Source organism: Juglans regia, chromosome 5 (assembly GCF_001411555.2).
Source record: "Juglans regia cultivar Chandler chromosome 5, Walnut 2.0, whole genome shotgun sequence".
NCBI classification, from domain to species: Eukaryota; Viridiplantae; Streptophyta; class Magnoliopsida; order Fagales; family Juglandaceae; genus Juglans; species Juglans regia.
Window position 1 is genome coordinate 4,672,492 of NC_049905.1, and position 15,911 is coordinate 4,688,402.

General features: G+C 37.2%; 1 protein-coding gene across 1 annotated transcript; it reads left to right on the forward strand.

Moving 5' to 3' along the window:
* Positions 1-1,963: 1,963 nt before the first annotated feature.
* LOC118348408 lies at positions 1,964-2,422 on the forward strand. The gene has a single exon (XM_035690009.1). It carries the CDS (start codon positions 1,964-1,966, stop codon positions 2,420-2,422), a length of 459 nt encoding a protein of 152 aa, XP_035545902.1.
* The last annotated feature ends 13,489 nt before the right edge of the window (positions 2,423-15,911 follow it).

Genomic DNA, 15,911 nt, shown 5'->3' on the forward strand with positions numbered 1-15,911 from the left:
AAACCACACCTTCATCACCCTCATTCCTATGAAGAGAACCCCTGTGCTTGTAACTGACTACAGACCCATCAGCCTTTCCAATGTATTTTACAAAATCAATTCAAAGGTTGTTGCCAATAGACTCAAAAGCATACAGCCACACTTGATCTCAAACCCTCAGAGTGCCTTTGTCCAAGGAAGACTGATATCTGACAACACTATCGTGGCCTATGAACTACTTCACTCCATGCAAAATAGGATGAGAAGACAAAAAGAGGGGTACATAGCTCTCAATCTCGATATGAGCAAGGCCTATGACAGGCTTGAATGAAGCCTTTTACAAGATTTGATGCAAAAAACGGGGTTTGAAAGTGGCTGGATTGACCTTATTATGTAGTGTGTGTCTGTAGTTTCCTACTCAATCCTCCTAACTGGCTCCCCTCAAACCAACTTCACACCTTCAAGGGGAATTAGACAAGGATACCCCTTTTCTCCTTACCTCTTCATTCTATGTTCAGAAATGTTCAGTTTTGCTTTGAACCAAGCTTAACAGAGGGGTCTTATCTGAGGATTTCATATAGCTTGAGGTTCTTTGTCTATTAACTACCTATTTTTTGCAGATGAAAACCTTGGTTTTTGCAAGACTCCCTCAAATGAATGGTGTAGGCTGCATGGTATTCTAAGCTCCTATGAACAAGCCTCTGGTCAGAGACTCAACCTAGAAAAAACCTCCATCTTCTTCAGCAAAAAGACCAAGCAGGTTACTCACCATTCCATAGGGGCCATGGCAGGGATCCAAGTCTCTGGTCCTTTTGATAAATACTTAGGCATGCCTTCCTATATTGGCAAGCAGAAATCCAAGGCCTTCAATCCAATTCTAGACAGGATCAAATCTCTGATGGGAAGCTGGAAGACTAACCTGATTTTACAAGTAGGGAAGGAGATACTTCTGAAATTTGTCATTTAGTCCATACCCACTTACTCCATGGGAACTTTCAAAATTCCTAAGGGTATCTTGAGAAACATCAACAAGTTTATGCAGTCCTTCTGGTGGGGGCTAAAAGAGCAGAAATCGAAGCTACATTGGCTAAGTTGGAAGGGCCTAGGCATATCCAAGCAGGATGGGGGTCTTGGTTTTAGGGAGTTTGAAAATTTCAACCTAGCTCTACTGGCCAAACAAGGTTGGAGATTACTCACTCACTCCTCCTCTTTAGTTGCACGAGTTCTACAAGCAAAATACTATCTTCATGCTGACTCCCCTACTGCAAAAGTTAGGACTTGCGACTCCTTTGTATGGAAAAACATTACAGTAGCTAGATCTCTCCTCCTCGAAGGCCTAATCTGGAAAATTGGTAATGGTAAGAAGGTCAAAATCTAGTCTGATAAATGGATCCCTATCCCCACTTCTTTTAGAATCCAATCTCCACCCAAGACCATTGAACTTGAGGCCACTGTTTCTTCCCTTATTGACCATGACACTCTCCAATGGAATCTACCTTTACTCTATGACATCTTCAATGAATCTGAGGCCACCACCATCTCAAAACTTCCTATTAGCCCCTACAATAGTCCTGATTAGTTGGCTTGGTAATGTACTACCAATAGAAAATTCTCTATGAAGTTTGCATATCACCTCCAAGTATCCCTTTCTGCAGACAACCTTGGACAATCCTCATGTCCTCCAAGTTCTCCTGCCTTGTGGAACCATATCTGGCATTTACAAGTCCCAAATTCTGCCAATATGTTTTTGTGGCGATCTACAAAGGACATTCTTCCCACTAAGGTAAACCTGCACAAAAGAAAGGTGGTTGACTCACCCCTTTGCCCAGTCTGCCTGCTTCATCCTGAGACTATTTCTCATTTTCTTTGGACCAGCGAAGCTGCTTAGGATGTTTGGAGTTGCAGCTCGAGAAGGCTCCAAAAGTGTAGCATCCATGAGGCACCTTTTAATTTGATCTTGGATGAGCTTTTTTCGACTCTGCCTATGGAGGATCAGACTGCAGTGGCCCTTACAACCAAGCAGCTTTGGCACATGAGAAATAAATGGGTTTTCGAGTCTCAGTTCCTTTCCCCCCAACAAGTTACCAAGCAAGTTTCCACAAGCTTACCAGAGCTTCACATGCTTAAGGGGGTCCAAGAAAAAAAGGTATCTCTGGCCTCATCCCCATCTCAGTGGTGCAAACCTTTCTTCAATCACTACAAAATCAACTGGGATGCAGCCATCGATAAAGTTCATTGCAGGGTAGGTACAGGAGTGGTCATTAGGGACTGGAATGTTTGTGTCACTACCACCTTAAGATCCACCTGTGCCTCCTTCCTTGACCCTTTGCTAGGGGAAGCCATTGCAGCACTGAGAGCAGTTAAATTCTGTGCTGAACTAGGCCTGAGAACTATCATCCTTGAAGGAGACTCATTGAACGTGGTGAATGCCATCAATGGATAGGAGGAAAGTTGGAGTTTAGTTGGTCTTCTCATCTTGGATATCAAGAAGCTGTTGAAACAAGTAGGAGTATGGCAAGTTAAACATGTTCCTCGACAGACCAATGCAGTGGCTCACTGCTTGGCCAAGAGTTCACTAGACCTCCCTGAGAAGTCTATTCATGTAGAGGATTATCCTCATTGTATTCACAACGTCCTTGGTTGATTTATTAATACAATTTCAACCTTTTCTCAAAAAATAAAAATAAAAATCAAATGCATTAGTTCAACCTATGTTAATTTGTAAATTTTATTTTTTATAATGTTTTTAGACTTATATGCGCATATATATACATAAAATACAATACATATATAAGCTATGCTATAACTATACTCATCCACTAGTCACATCACATTGTATTGATGTATTATTCACCACTTAATAAATAAATTCTTACTTTTTAAAATAATAAATTTAATTATTCATGAATAATGTTAAATCGCTGCCGAAAATGAGAATAAGAAAAGGATTTGAGATCAACAAAAAATAATAAGGACTTGTTTATCCATCATTATATCATATTCCGTTTCCAACAAACTTGGATGAATGAGGTGACGTAATAAAATAAATTTTATTAATGATAATACTTTCATTAACTTGCCCGCAGTGGCGGAGCTAGATAGAGCTTGAGGGAGCCATGGGACCTCCTCCAAAGTTTATAATTTCCTTATTCTCCTATGCTTTCTAAAATCTTGTAAAATTTCAATATATATAGATATGTCTCTATCTAATTTTTTCCTATAATCCCTAGATTTTGTATAATTTCTATATTTGATCTATTTTCAAGGATGTGACCGCACTAAAATTAAATTAAAACTAAGATTAGGAGAAATAATAAACTATTAACATTGACCCCAAAGTTTTTTATTATACAGCATTAAGTTTCTTAATATAGAATTCAAAGTGAAAATATAAGAAAAACCATTTAAAATTGATAATTTATATGAAAAATTGTAGAGATGATTTATCCTCTAAACTTCATTGAGCAAGGACAAGCTTAGATATTAGAATGAAATATGACATTCTAAAAGATCATTTGATAATTTCTATGAAAAAATAATTTCTAAATATTTCATATTTACAAAACTAATAATGGATGAATATTATTATATGAAATATTGTCGTAAAAAATCTAAAACAAACTTTAAGTTGTATTTTTAAAATTTTATTTCTACATTATTTGAAAAATTATCGAGATTTAATTTTATTTACAGTTGTACTTTAAGATTTTGTAATATTTTTAAATTTTACAAAAATATCTTGTGCAGTAGAAAAGTTGCCCCCTAAAAAAAATTACTGGTTCTGCCACTACTTGCATGCATGTGCACATACATACATACACACACATACATGCAGATACATACATATACATATATATATATATATATATATATATATATATATACACACACACACATGTATGAATAGATATATCGCTCCCTAATATATATATTAAAAGTATCAATTATGATGACTCATAATGAGAAACTTCACTTTGACACATCCGAAACATACATATTAACAACTTCTCATCCTTACTAAAGCCTAAGAAATTGAAAATTCTACTCATCATCTCCACACCACACACCACACATGATTTTTTTTTTTTTTTTTTTTTTTTTTTTTTTTTTTTTTTTTTTTTTTTTTATCTTTTTCTCTTCTCTTACCAAATGTGTGGTATATGGATTATTAGTAGAAGAATTCAATTAATTTAAGAAGTATAAAAAAAATAATAAATAAATAAAAATAAGTGTGGTGTGTGGGATAATATGCAAAACTCTAAGAATTAGCCATAAATATTAGTGTCTCTAAATGATTTTCATTATGCACGATAACAAATTGTCTTCGCCAGCTCGATAATCATGATGCCAAAGTGTAATTTTGTGTTGCCTTATGATTTTCAATATCATCAATAAAATTAGCAAATTCATTCATTAAAGAATTTATCTTAAATTAGGATGTGGGATAAATGATGATTTTACACCCTCAAACCAAAAAATTTCACATCCATTTTTCATCACAAGCAAAACAAACCCAATCACACACAAAATATATATATATATATTTATTTTTTTAAAAAATGATTATGGTTGCTCACCATAGATAGCTAGATTTCGATTGTTGGAATTCTGCCGCTACTAGCCCTTTTTTCTTTTTTTTTTTTTATAAGAAAACAAACTTTCATTCATAAGAACAAATTACATGTCAATCTGATCAAACCAAAGTACATGAGTTACAAACGCTGGAACCTCGTCCCACCACATATGCACATCATCTACATTCCATGCAAACCGTGCTAAAGTATGGGCCACCCCATTTCCATCCCTATAAACATGCTGAACATTTGAATTTCTGAAAAGCTGCATGAGCCCTTTAACATCCTGAATCAGATTCCCATTTGATGATAAAGTCTCTTGGCTATCTTGCAATTCCTGTACCACAACTAGACAATCAGATTCGACCACCAAGTTAGGAATCCCAAGTGGAAGACAAAATTGTAGTCCTCTCAACACAGCTAGCAACTCGATTGTGGCAGGTTCATCAACATTGTCTGCCGCTACTAGCCCTTGCTTGCCTTGGATTCTTGGTAATTATGATTATTTTGGTCGCAACCCCGAGATACGAACTAAGCAATGATAAGAGATCATGATCTGAAAACTAATTAGGGTTGGTAATTTTTTGGGGACGAAACTCCCTATTTTAGGGCTTTAATAGTAATCCTATGTCTTCTATTTTATTTTACAAATTGCAAAATCATTATGTGGCAACCTCGTTAGGATCATCAAGGTAAGTAAATAACTATATATAGATACATAAATAAATAAGAAAACAAGGTAGTTATGTGTTATGTTACAATTTTATATTTATAACAAAAAATATATATGATGCAGATACTTTAAGCCCCGCATTTCTATCATGTAAATTTGATTGTTATTTCGTGGACACTCGTCTTATTCGTATTTGTGCTCTACAAATATGCATACTAATAACCATTCTTCCAAAACCATTTTTTTTTTTTAAGTAGGATATCTCTTGCTGCCATTTTCAGATGTGACCGCAATACCTTGTTCCAAAATCATATAAATTGATCAGCATAGAAAGTATTGCCAAAAAGGGCGTCTTGACAGGCTAAAAATGACTTATTTTAGAGGGTTAACATGAGGTCATGGTTCTGATGTTTGGTTCTCATAAGCATGGTGGTGTTAGGGGCTACTGATGCAACTAATCTAAGTTGGTCGCGATATCTTTATCCATGCAAGTGGTTCAGAGTCCTACCCCCAGGTTTCCTAAACAAGGGGCCCTATGAAAGAAGCAAACCACTACACTCGAGATTGCAACAAGATTTTTCATTGCCGCGACGGACTTAGCACCGGTACTTAAAAATCAAGCCAACAAAATTAATATTATGTTTAGCAATATATAGAAGATTTCCAATGCAAACATGTTTTAACCCAAATATCTTTTTCTCTTTCCTTCAAGAAAGTTTTCCCCTAATTGTTAGTGGCACATGAAGGAGCGGTAACTTAATTTTGTATGGTGTTTGAAAGGGTATGTTTGAAAGGAGCAGTAACTAGTTAGGTGGAACAACAAGGTACGTATGTTGGGAAGTGTATTAGGTCCATGAACTTTACTTTGTTTCAGTGCTCTTCTTCCAAAAAACAAAAAAAGAAAGAAAAAAGAAAAGAAAAAAGAAATAGTTAATTTGAAAGGGAATGAAAGCCATATGAAAGTTCAATAATATTATATCCTCATGTGTATCTATTTCTTATTCTTCTTTGGAAAAAAGCCTTTTCCATTATTTGTTTTCTATTTCTTCCTCAACCCCTTCTTCTTTTTTAATTTATTTTCTACTTCGTATTAAGAAAATTAAAAAGCAATCTATGCAGCTTTTCCTTGCAAGCCGCTCTTTTTAATATCTATACACAAATATCGACCAGCTAAAGGGACCAAAATTATGGTCTTTAATTGCCCTTAAAAAATATGGCTGCTCTAATCGTCTCTGATAAAATTAGAACAGTCTAAATATAGTTATTCTATTTTTAAGCCATGTAAAACACATCATCTATATTACTTAAATGACAATATTTGATTTGTTAGATTCAAATTTTAAAATTTATATTCTAAATAAAATTATGATATGTAAACACTTTATCCGGTGGCTAGCTATACACACTGTCTTAAGAATAGAAGTTTTTTTTTATCTAAATACGATGAGAAGTAGAAGGTCTATAAATAAAATATAAGTGTTAATTTCTACAGAAATCTTATACAAGTAACTACATAAATTAATTTGACTTAATGTGGCACGCTATATATATTTTACAATAAAAATAGGTTTACATCTAACACATTACACTAAACCACGCCAGATCGCAAACTTCCTTGTATAAAATTTCTATATAAATCAAATATTTTTCTAAATAAAGAATTTCACACTGATATATTTTTATATAGGGTACCCTATATATGCACACAAGTGCAAATTGTCTTTTTGTTTTTTGTTTTAAGCATTTTCTAAACATCCTTAATAATTAATAAAAAATAAAAAATAAATTACAACTTCACTAATAGTCACTTCCTTAACCATTAAGAAAAATTAAGAAATTTTAAAAAATTAAATATATGAGTGGGCACATTTGAGAGTCATATAACTATCATTTTTCTTTTGATATTATACGTCGGATCTAATGAGATTTACTATCAAATATACTATGTCAAATTTCGTCAATTTAAAAAATAATTTTTCCACAAAGGAAACATTTCTCACTTGGATTTCTTGTCTATACCTTCAAATTAAGCGTAGCACTTGAAAACTTGCAAGACTCATAACCTTATATATTGACACAAAAACTATATTAATAATTATTTTAATTATATTCATTTCATTTGTTAGCATCTGAATGCTGAGTAATAGGTAGTCAGATTTCATATATTTCAAAAAATGATTATGGTTGCTGGCCACCATATATAGCCAGATTTCGATTGTTGGGATTCTGCCACTACTAGCCATTGCAAGCCTTGGATTCTTGTTAATTATAATTACTCTAGTAGCATCCCGAGATACAAACTAAGCGATGATAAGAAATGATATGAAAACTAATTAGAGTTGGTAGTTTTGCTGGGTCAAAACTTCCTATTTTCGGACTTTAATAACAATAATCCTTTATCTTCTATTCTATTTTAAAAATTGTAAAATCATTATGTGACAACGTGTGGTTGGAGTTTTATCACATCCTAATCAGAGCAGTGCTCCCCTCACAAAGGGAGCTAATTGAATGAATTTAACTAAACAATTAGAAAAATATTCTTAATTATCTTTTTAACCATATCCTATTAACATCTCCTAAAGCAATATCAAGTGACGAAAAAATAAAATATGATAGTTTTTTATAGACCACATACATGAATGGCATGCATGGCAGCGCAACAAGAAGCTCATGACAGCCCGTCGTGAATTTGCAGGACCTGCCGATGGCCATAGTTAGGTTTATTGGCGCCCTCTGTACCTGACACTGGGGCACCCTACGCCAGCGGCTAATGTACGGGCTCCACGACCATGCAAGGCAGTGGACATCTGGAAATGCCACGGAGCTGCCACGGCGCGCGCGGGAGCGGCACCGATGGTCACTTGCGTAACCACTGGCGCCGTCTATCCTCGTGGGGACGGTCTGCAACCGCCCCTCACAGTGGGGACCTTACCATGCAGTCCCCATGCTTGAGACCACACGTGGCCAATTTTCTCCTCGGCCCAGTCGCACCGTGGCACGGTGGGGGTGCCGGCGGCCACCATGTGGATCGTCGGCATTTTCTGGCCCACCTGAATGCCATCTCCTTGGCCAATGGAGGTATTTGTCAGCCATGCACTGCGACCAAGGAATACATGGCCACGAACACTGGACTACGTGGCCATTAACTGGAGGGCAGACCACTCCACGACTACTGCATTTGTTGCCGTGCAACCTGCTCGGCCACTAACTGGTGGGCAGACCTCCACTCCACGACAACAAACATCAGCACACATCTCCACGGCCATGGGCCACCCCTAAGACACGTCACACTGCCCATGCAAGTTTGCAACATGCAACACACGTTGCATGAACCATGTAACGTGCACACCAATCGCATTCGCTTGACCGCCACGTGCACAGCTCTGGACGCCTTGCATGTCACACGCACGCACGATCGGTACCCTGCATTATCCGTGCACATCTTGGATGACCGCCACCTCAGCCAAGTGGAAGCAGGCAGCCAACACCAGATACCTCAGCCAAGTGCGAGCAAGCAGCTAACGCCAGATACCTCAGCCAAGCATGCACCTAAAAAAAAAGAGAGAGAAAGAAGAACAAGAAAAAGAAAGAAAAAAAAAATGGAAGTGGAAATAAAAATGAGGAGCGAAGAAGAGAAGAAATGAAAAAATAGCAGCGAAAAACTTTGGTCAAGCAACGGACAGACGACAGAGGAAAAAAAAAAGAAAAGAGAAAGAAGAAGAAGAAAAAGGAAGAAAAAAAGAAAAAAATGGAAGTGAAAATAAAAATAAGGAGCGAGGAAGAAAAGAAACGACAGAACAGTAGTGGGCAACTTCGGTCAAGTAGCAGACAGACAACAGCAAATAAAATAAAATAAAATAAAAAAAGAGAAGAAGAAGGAAAAAATCAGTCATGGCGGCAAACTATTTTGGTTTGTCTACTTCAAAACTTACATAGATTTTGTTTTCACTAATATGATTGATTCTTGTAGCAACTTACCTCCCCGGGAGGCAAAAAGGGAAATGTAAGCCTAAAATGTTGTCTTATCACTCTTGTTGAGGAGTGCGGGTTGGCCCTTGTTCACCCGAAGACAGAATCTCCGCCAACAAAATTTACATTAGCGAAATCTCCATCAACAACTTACCTCCTCGCGGGCTGTGAGGAAAAAATGAAAAGGTTGGCCTAAAAGGTTGTCTTATTCCTCTCGCGGATGAGTGCAGGTCGGCCCTTGACCACCCGAAGACAAAGTATCCCCCAACGGAATCTTCATCAATAGAATCTTCATCAAACTTATCTGCACCAATGGAATCTCCAGCAACAGAATGACAAATGGATAATGCCTCAGACCTTTACTAGACCCAAGCAAGACAACTCAGGTTTGGGAATTTCGTACTTGTGATTGAAAAATATTTGTGCTAACAGGTTTGACTTTTGCAACATCTTACTTTCTCGTGAGGGTCAACAGACTGGTCCAACCTTAAGGCGGCTCGGCCTGCCTCACGGTGAAGTGCGGGTTTAGTCTTTTGACTACCCGACACTACTTTCGAAACAACATAAAGCAATCGGGCATCTTTTGCTTACCTTCCCGCGGGGGTCAATGGGTGGGTCTAGCCTTAAGGCAGCCCGACCTGCCTCGCAACGAAATGCGGGTCCAGTTGGCCCGACATTACTTTTTAGATAACATCTCCAATAGTCGACACTGGGTGTTCACGCTCATGCCATAACCATTGCCAGCAGGTTGCCTTCGAGAACGAGCATTCGGAGTTAACGTGCCTCCAAACTCCACAACCACTTGAAGTGGGCTCAGAGGGTCGACGGTCTCCCAGACAACTTCACGTGGGTTACAACAAATATACTCTAACACTAACTGTAATTCACATCAGAAAAGAAAAATTCATCAACGTCATTGAAAACGAGGACGCTGGAAGAACGTATGCATTTCGACAAAACTTAGGGCGAGTCCAGTCTTACGAACTACTCGACCCTTTACCATTTTTTTTTTTATATAAAAGTCAATAGGCGGGAAAGGTCAGGGATCGTCGGGCCTCCCAGGTGTCCGAATTTGTGGGCATGTCACTAGATTGCCAGGCCAACTTTCATACGCGCTTCGTGCGGTCGAGCTTACCTCGCCAAGACGGGCTTTGTGCTCGCACTCCATGAGGTCGAGCCTACCTCCCGCTTACCTCACCATAATCGACCAACTTTCGTATGTACTCCAAGCGGTCGAGCCTACGTTCCACTTATCTAGCCAGGACGTGTACGCACTTTACGCATCTTACGAGGTTGAGCCCATCTCTCGCCTAATCTCGCGCTAGGGAATCTTTACTGCTTAACTTAAGAAGAATGAGTGACCATGGCCAGCTCTCAAAATTTATTTCTCTACGAACAGAGGTGGATCGGTTCGATTACATATTTTGCCTTGAAAAGATTCTCAAGGTCACAAACTAACCTTAAGAATCGCGGGCGACTGTGAAGGGGTAAAATACACTAGGCCCAAAAATAGTTTCTAAGACCCAACCCATCAAGAGGGTCATCACTAGAAAACAAAATCTGAGAGAATGAGAGGGGACAAGAAGGGGCTAGGGGTGAGGGTGTCAGGAGGCATGGAAGTGTCAGGAGAAAGTGGGAAAGGGAGAGGGGGTTAGACACGCAAAGCAGACATCTCTCACTACTACGGAGGGGCACGCGAGTAGAGGGTCAGATAAAAGGGGCTGGGTGCCTACTGTTTCAGTGACTCTTGGACTTCTAACTTCTTTTCGACTCGGGGACTTTTTTATTCTTCTTTGACTGCTTCTTTTTTATTCTTCAACTTGTGAGCTTCAGAGAGAACCGATTCTCCAACAAATAGACTTGTATCTCCCATTGTACAGTGAGAAATGAGAGGTTATGAGAGACTGTAAAAAAGCTTATTATAGTGGAATCTCACACCCCCAAACCCCCGTGGACGTAGGCGTAGTACTGAACTGCATAAATCTGTATGTTCATCTCTTTTTATTTCCTCTGCATTTAAATATTGTTCACCGCCATCGATGTACGCACCAACATCGTATAGCTGCACCGGACCTTTGATGAGGGCTCCAAGCAACACCGATCAAGGCTCAGCCCATCAAGAACTGTGCGCACGAACATTGACTTTTGAATCATTGAGGCGGCTTCAGGCAGATATTTCTATCATCCTCTGTAAACTTGAGATGATATTTCCACCTGCATTTTTTTATATTATGGTGCACCTCGCAATTCATTTACCAGACGAGGCATTACTTGCAGGACCAATTCAACACAGGTGGATGTACCCTTTTGAGAGGTATCTGGGGAATTTCAAGCATTATATCCGGAATAAAGCTCGTCCTTAGGGTTCAGTTGTGGGAGCCCACATTCATGTTGAGTGCTTGACTCTTTGCTCAATATATGTAAATGATATTGAGACCAGATATCACCGTGTTGAAAGAAACTCAGGCATTCCAGAGTCATCCAATGAAGGATTTTTCTCGGTATTCTCACAAAAGGTGCGTCCGCTAGGGTCATCTAACACTCGAATGATGAAAAAAAAAACTCTTCGCAAGGGCCCACTGGTATGTGCTTAATAATTGTGGTGAGATCAAGCATTACCTAGAGTAAGTCGTTAATCTCTGTAGTTACTGAAGTACTTATCCAACCCATTTTCTAGTGCATAAAATAACAATATGTTTTTAGTGAGCATTGTAACAAGATCAAAATAACATTGAGCGTCGACACCAAGCACAATTTCCCGAGTGGTTCAGGAAACGCATACGTATTTTTCTAACTTTGCAATTTTATGTACCTTTTTTGGATATGCATCGTGGCTGGTGGATTGTTGTGCGATTATTAAATTCCACTATGAGTAAAGGTTCAAATTAACCATTCCTTCCTAATTGTAGTTGTTCTTGACTTTCCTATTAGATTCGAGAGATGCGTATGCGGAATCCAGTCGGTGTTACAGATGAAATATATGCACTCGCATGTGGTTCCGACAAGTGGTTTGGATCGTATGATGGGTGTATAATAAATGGAATTAGGTTCATACAAAGGATCGAGAGACACATCGTCGAACGCAAAACAACGGTGCTATTGTCCGTGGAGAACATCAATCAAAGCAAGTTGACTTCTATGGGGTGTTGAATGATATTTTCGTTATATGGGTTGGCGTAAGGTGTATTTGTTTCAATGTGACTGGTGGGACATTGGTGATAGGAAAAGAGGAATAAGCGTTAGCAACCACTTGATAAGTCTGAATACATCAAGAACATGGTACAGAGATGAGTCTTTTGCCCTTGCATGCCAAGCTCAACATGTGTTTTACCTAAAAGATATTAGTGTGGCCGATAGTTGGTATGTGGTTCATAAGATAACTAATAGGAATGTATACAACATTCCTTTGGCTTAGTCAGTTAAGGGTGATGATGATGTAGAATCCGCTGATAGTGATGGTTATCAGGAAGATGAGACCAATACCAGAAGCATGTCGTATGTTAATGTCAATGACCCAGACTTGATGAATCCATTACATAGAATAGACGAATAACCCTTGTTGATTGACCCTTCGACCATATTAGAACGTCAAACATATGAATGAACTAACTAAGAGGCCGAGCTCGAGGATGATGGTTGTGATGATGACTTGAGAATTGACAATGCAAATGCCAATAGTGGTGGCAGCGAGGAAGACCCTTATCTTGACGATGATACTACCTCAGCTTCACCTACGTTCATGTTTCTATTTTCCATTTAAATGGTTGTTGACTTGTTTAATGTACCGATCGTAGAACACGAGACTAGGAGAATAATAACACTCTGTTATTCATCTTGATTTATGTTGTGTGTTAAGCAAAAACATTGATAGTCCTTCAAGTCAATAATGCATTTTTTTTTTCATGAGAGAAGGTGAATGATTGAAGTTATCTATATTAATATTATTCTCATATTTGATTGCATGCGTTGTTTCAATCGGACTTTGACGTAGTGAATAGGCTTTTGCAGAATGAACGTGACGGTCATGAAAACCACATAAGCTAGATTCAATGGCAACAACAGAAAACAAATAGAGGTCACCTTGGGAAATATATAACAAGGTATGATCTTGGGTTATTTTACCACTAAAATAATGACATATTTATTTTCTCCTATCGAGTAATGACATATAACAAGGTATGATCTTGGGTTGCACAATTCACGGTTGTAAATATCTTTTCTCTTATCTATTTCACGGCATTCACTATTTTATGCATGATATAATTCACATAAGTATAGCCATCACAATAGACGCATGAACCTATATACTGACAAAACCATTTTGATCTTATATGCAGATAACGACTATTGTGGCAAGCACCTAATTTTGAAGTTCACGAGCCGGAGATGCATTACTATGTATGTTCCAGGGTGTGAATGTTCCAGTCAATTATTTTCTTATTCCTTTAAAGTCTGTCTTAATAAGTAATGGTAGTCATTAGGTGGTGGTAGCTAGCTAGTAATGCACAACCTCCTATTTCCATTGACTGTAAGTTTCACTTCCTTCCAAATTGATGTGATTCTCATAGAACTAAGAAGGTTTGATAGGTCGACAGGACTTCAAGATACTCCTAAAATCCTCTAACCACAGCAGGTCAGCAGGTTAATGCGTCTTCCTCTACATGCATGCCTCATATGAATACTAATAATGAAAGGGGTATACGTGAAGTCCGCTGAACATCCATATCAATATTAAAAAGCAAGGACGTAATGCATTTTAACAATGGGCATGTGATGGCAAGGCAATAAATTTAAGAAAATAGAATTGGGCTCAATGGCATTCGCAACTAATCAATTTATTTGCAGTGTTTACATCCATTTACAGGCTTAAGATGCAATAATTATTACAAAAGGCCCAACTGATTGCATATATGATTTATAAAAATGGTGGTGTTATGAACGTTGTTGTCATCTTCCATATCAAATTATTATGGAGTGATGGGTATGTTGAGTGTAATCTTTGTAGCTAGCTTTTTGTGTATAATGAATTAATCATTTCTTCCACTCATTGCAAAAAATGGATATCAATTTTATAGCTCATAATTATCTTGTTACAATGCCTAGAGAGGGGGGTTTAGAGGGATATTCAATTTCAACACTTGTATACATGAATAAAATGATCCGAAGGTCTTCACACTAATATGCAAATTAAGTCATTTTTAGATTGACAATATTATTGATTTTTATACTTCTATCATCCATTTGCTTATGTATCCATCCATTCTAAAAATACAAAAATCCTAATCTTCCCGTGGTGGGTCTAGCTGGGGGTGATGGGTTTATAGGAGATTGCATTTTATTTTTACAGACACATTTTTTATATTAAGGATAACTTGTATGTCTTTTAATAACATTGTAGCATTTATAGTTTGTAACAAATATTTAAAGGTGTTAACAACTATTATTAAAAAAAATGGAAGAAGAAAGTACATCACTTGAGTATTAAGCTGTGTTATATTTTTAGCCTCTCACAAACAAATATTCAAAAAATCAAATTAACGTAACTGGTTTTAATATGCAATTTAAAGTTGAAATCAGACAACCAAATCCTAAGAAATTATATGATTAATGTGATCAGTTTAGTTTTCTATTTAAACTAATTAGAAAACCTGAAATCACAGTATATACTCATGGAAGATCAAAATAAAAGTAAGAAAAATAAAAGAAATGTAAAATCAACACAAGAAATTATGTGGTTCGACCCCTGATGGTCTCCATCCACTGCAAGAACAGTCTATGAGTCTTTATTATTGAAGAATGTATCAAAGAACTTGAGTTTTCAATCACTTACAACCATAGATCACCACACAAAATATGAATTGGCTTCCTCGTATTAACCTCTAACGAAACCATACCATAAAATACACTTGATCATCTCCTCAAACTCCAATTTGATCGTGATAAATCTAGAGTTTGAAAAAACCTCTTCGTTTCTCTCTAGATGCGTGCGGTGTCGAAAGGAAAAGGTAAAGTTATTTTCTTTTTTCTGCTTTTTTTTTTTCACGTCCCGTAGGCAATAGCCTTTTATATATAAACTATAAAAATTACAACTTTGCCATCACTTAATATTACAATTTTGCCATCACTCAAATATTACAAGTTTGCCATCACTCAAATATTACCAATTTGCCATTAATCTATTTACAAAAATGCCATTAATGAAATACAAACTTAAAAGCTTGACATATCTTCAACAAGCTGTAACGCCAGTCATTGTGGTGGATTTTTTATAAAATATTTTTAGAAAGGACGACGGGAATTACCGTCCGATTTAAAACTTTTTACTTCCATACCCAAGGTGCAAGACTCTATATTTATAAAATAAAATGTGTTTTGGCAATAAAAGAGGTTTATAGCAGAAAACATTATTCTTACAATAAAAATGTCTCTCGTACAATTAAAACTCATTCCTAGACTTCCGTACTCTTTCCTATGGGTCATGTCCGTCCTGATTGTTCAGTTCCTATGGGGGGGAGGGGCATACATAAAAATTAAAATGAGTCGATGACTCGTAAGCATTACTTCATACAATTACATATAACAACATAGGTTTTCATTCATGCATTCATCATTAATACATATTATATGTACATGCATACATGCATACGTGCATTCATTTGAAAACGTCACTGGACGGAGTTTTTCTTTTAAAAATGGGCTTTCTTTTCGTAAATGTG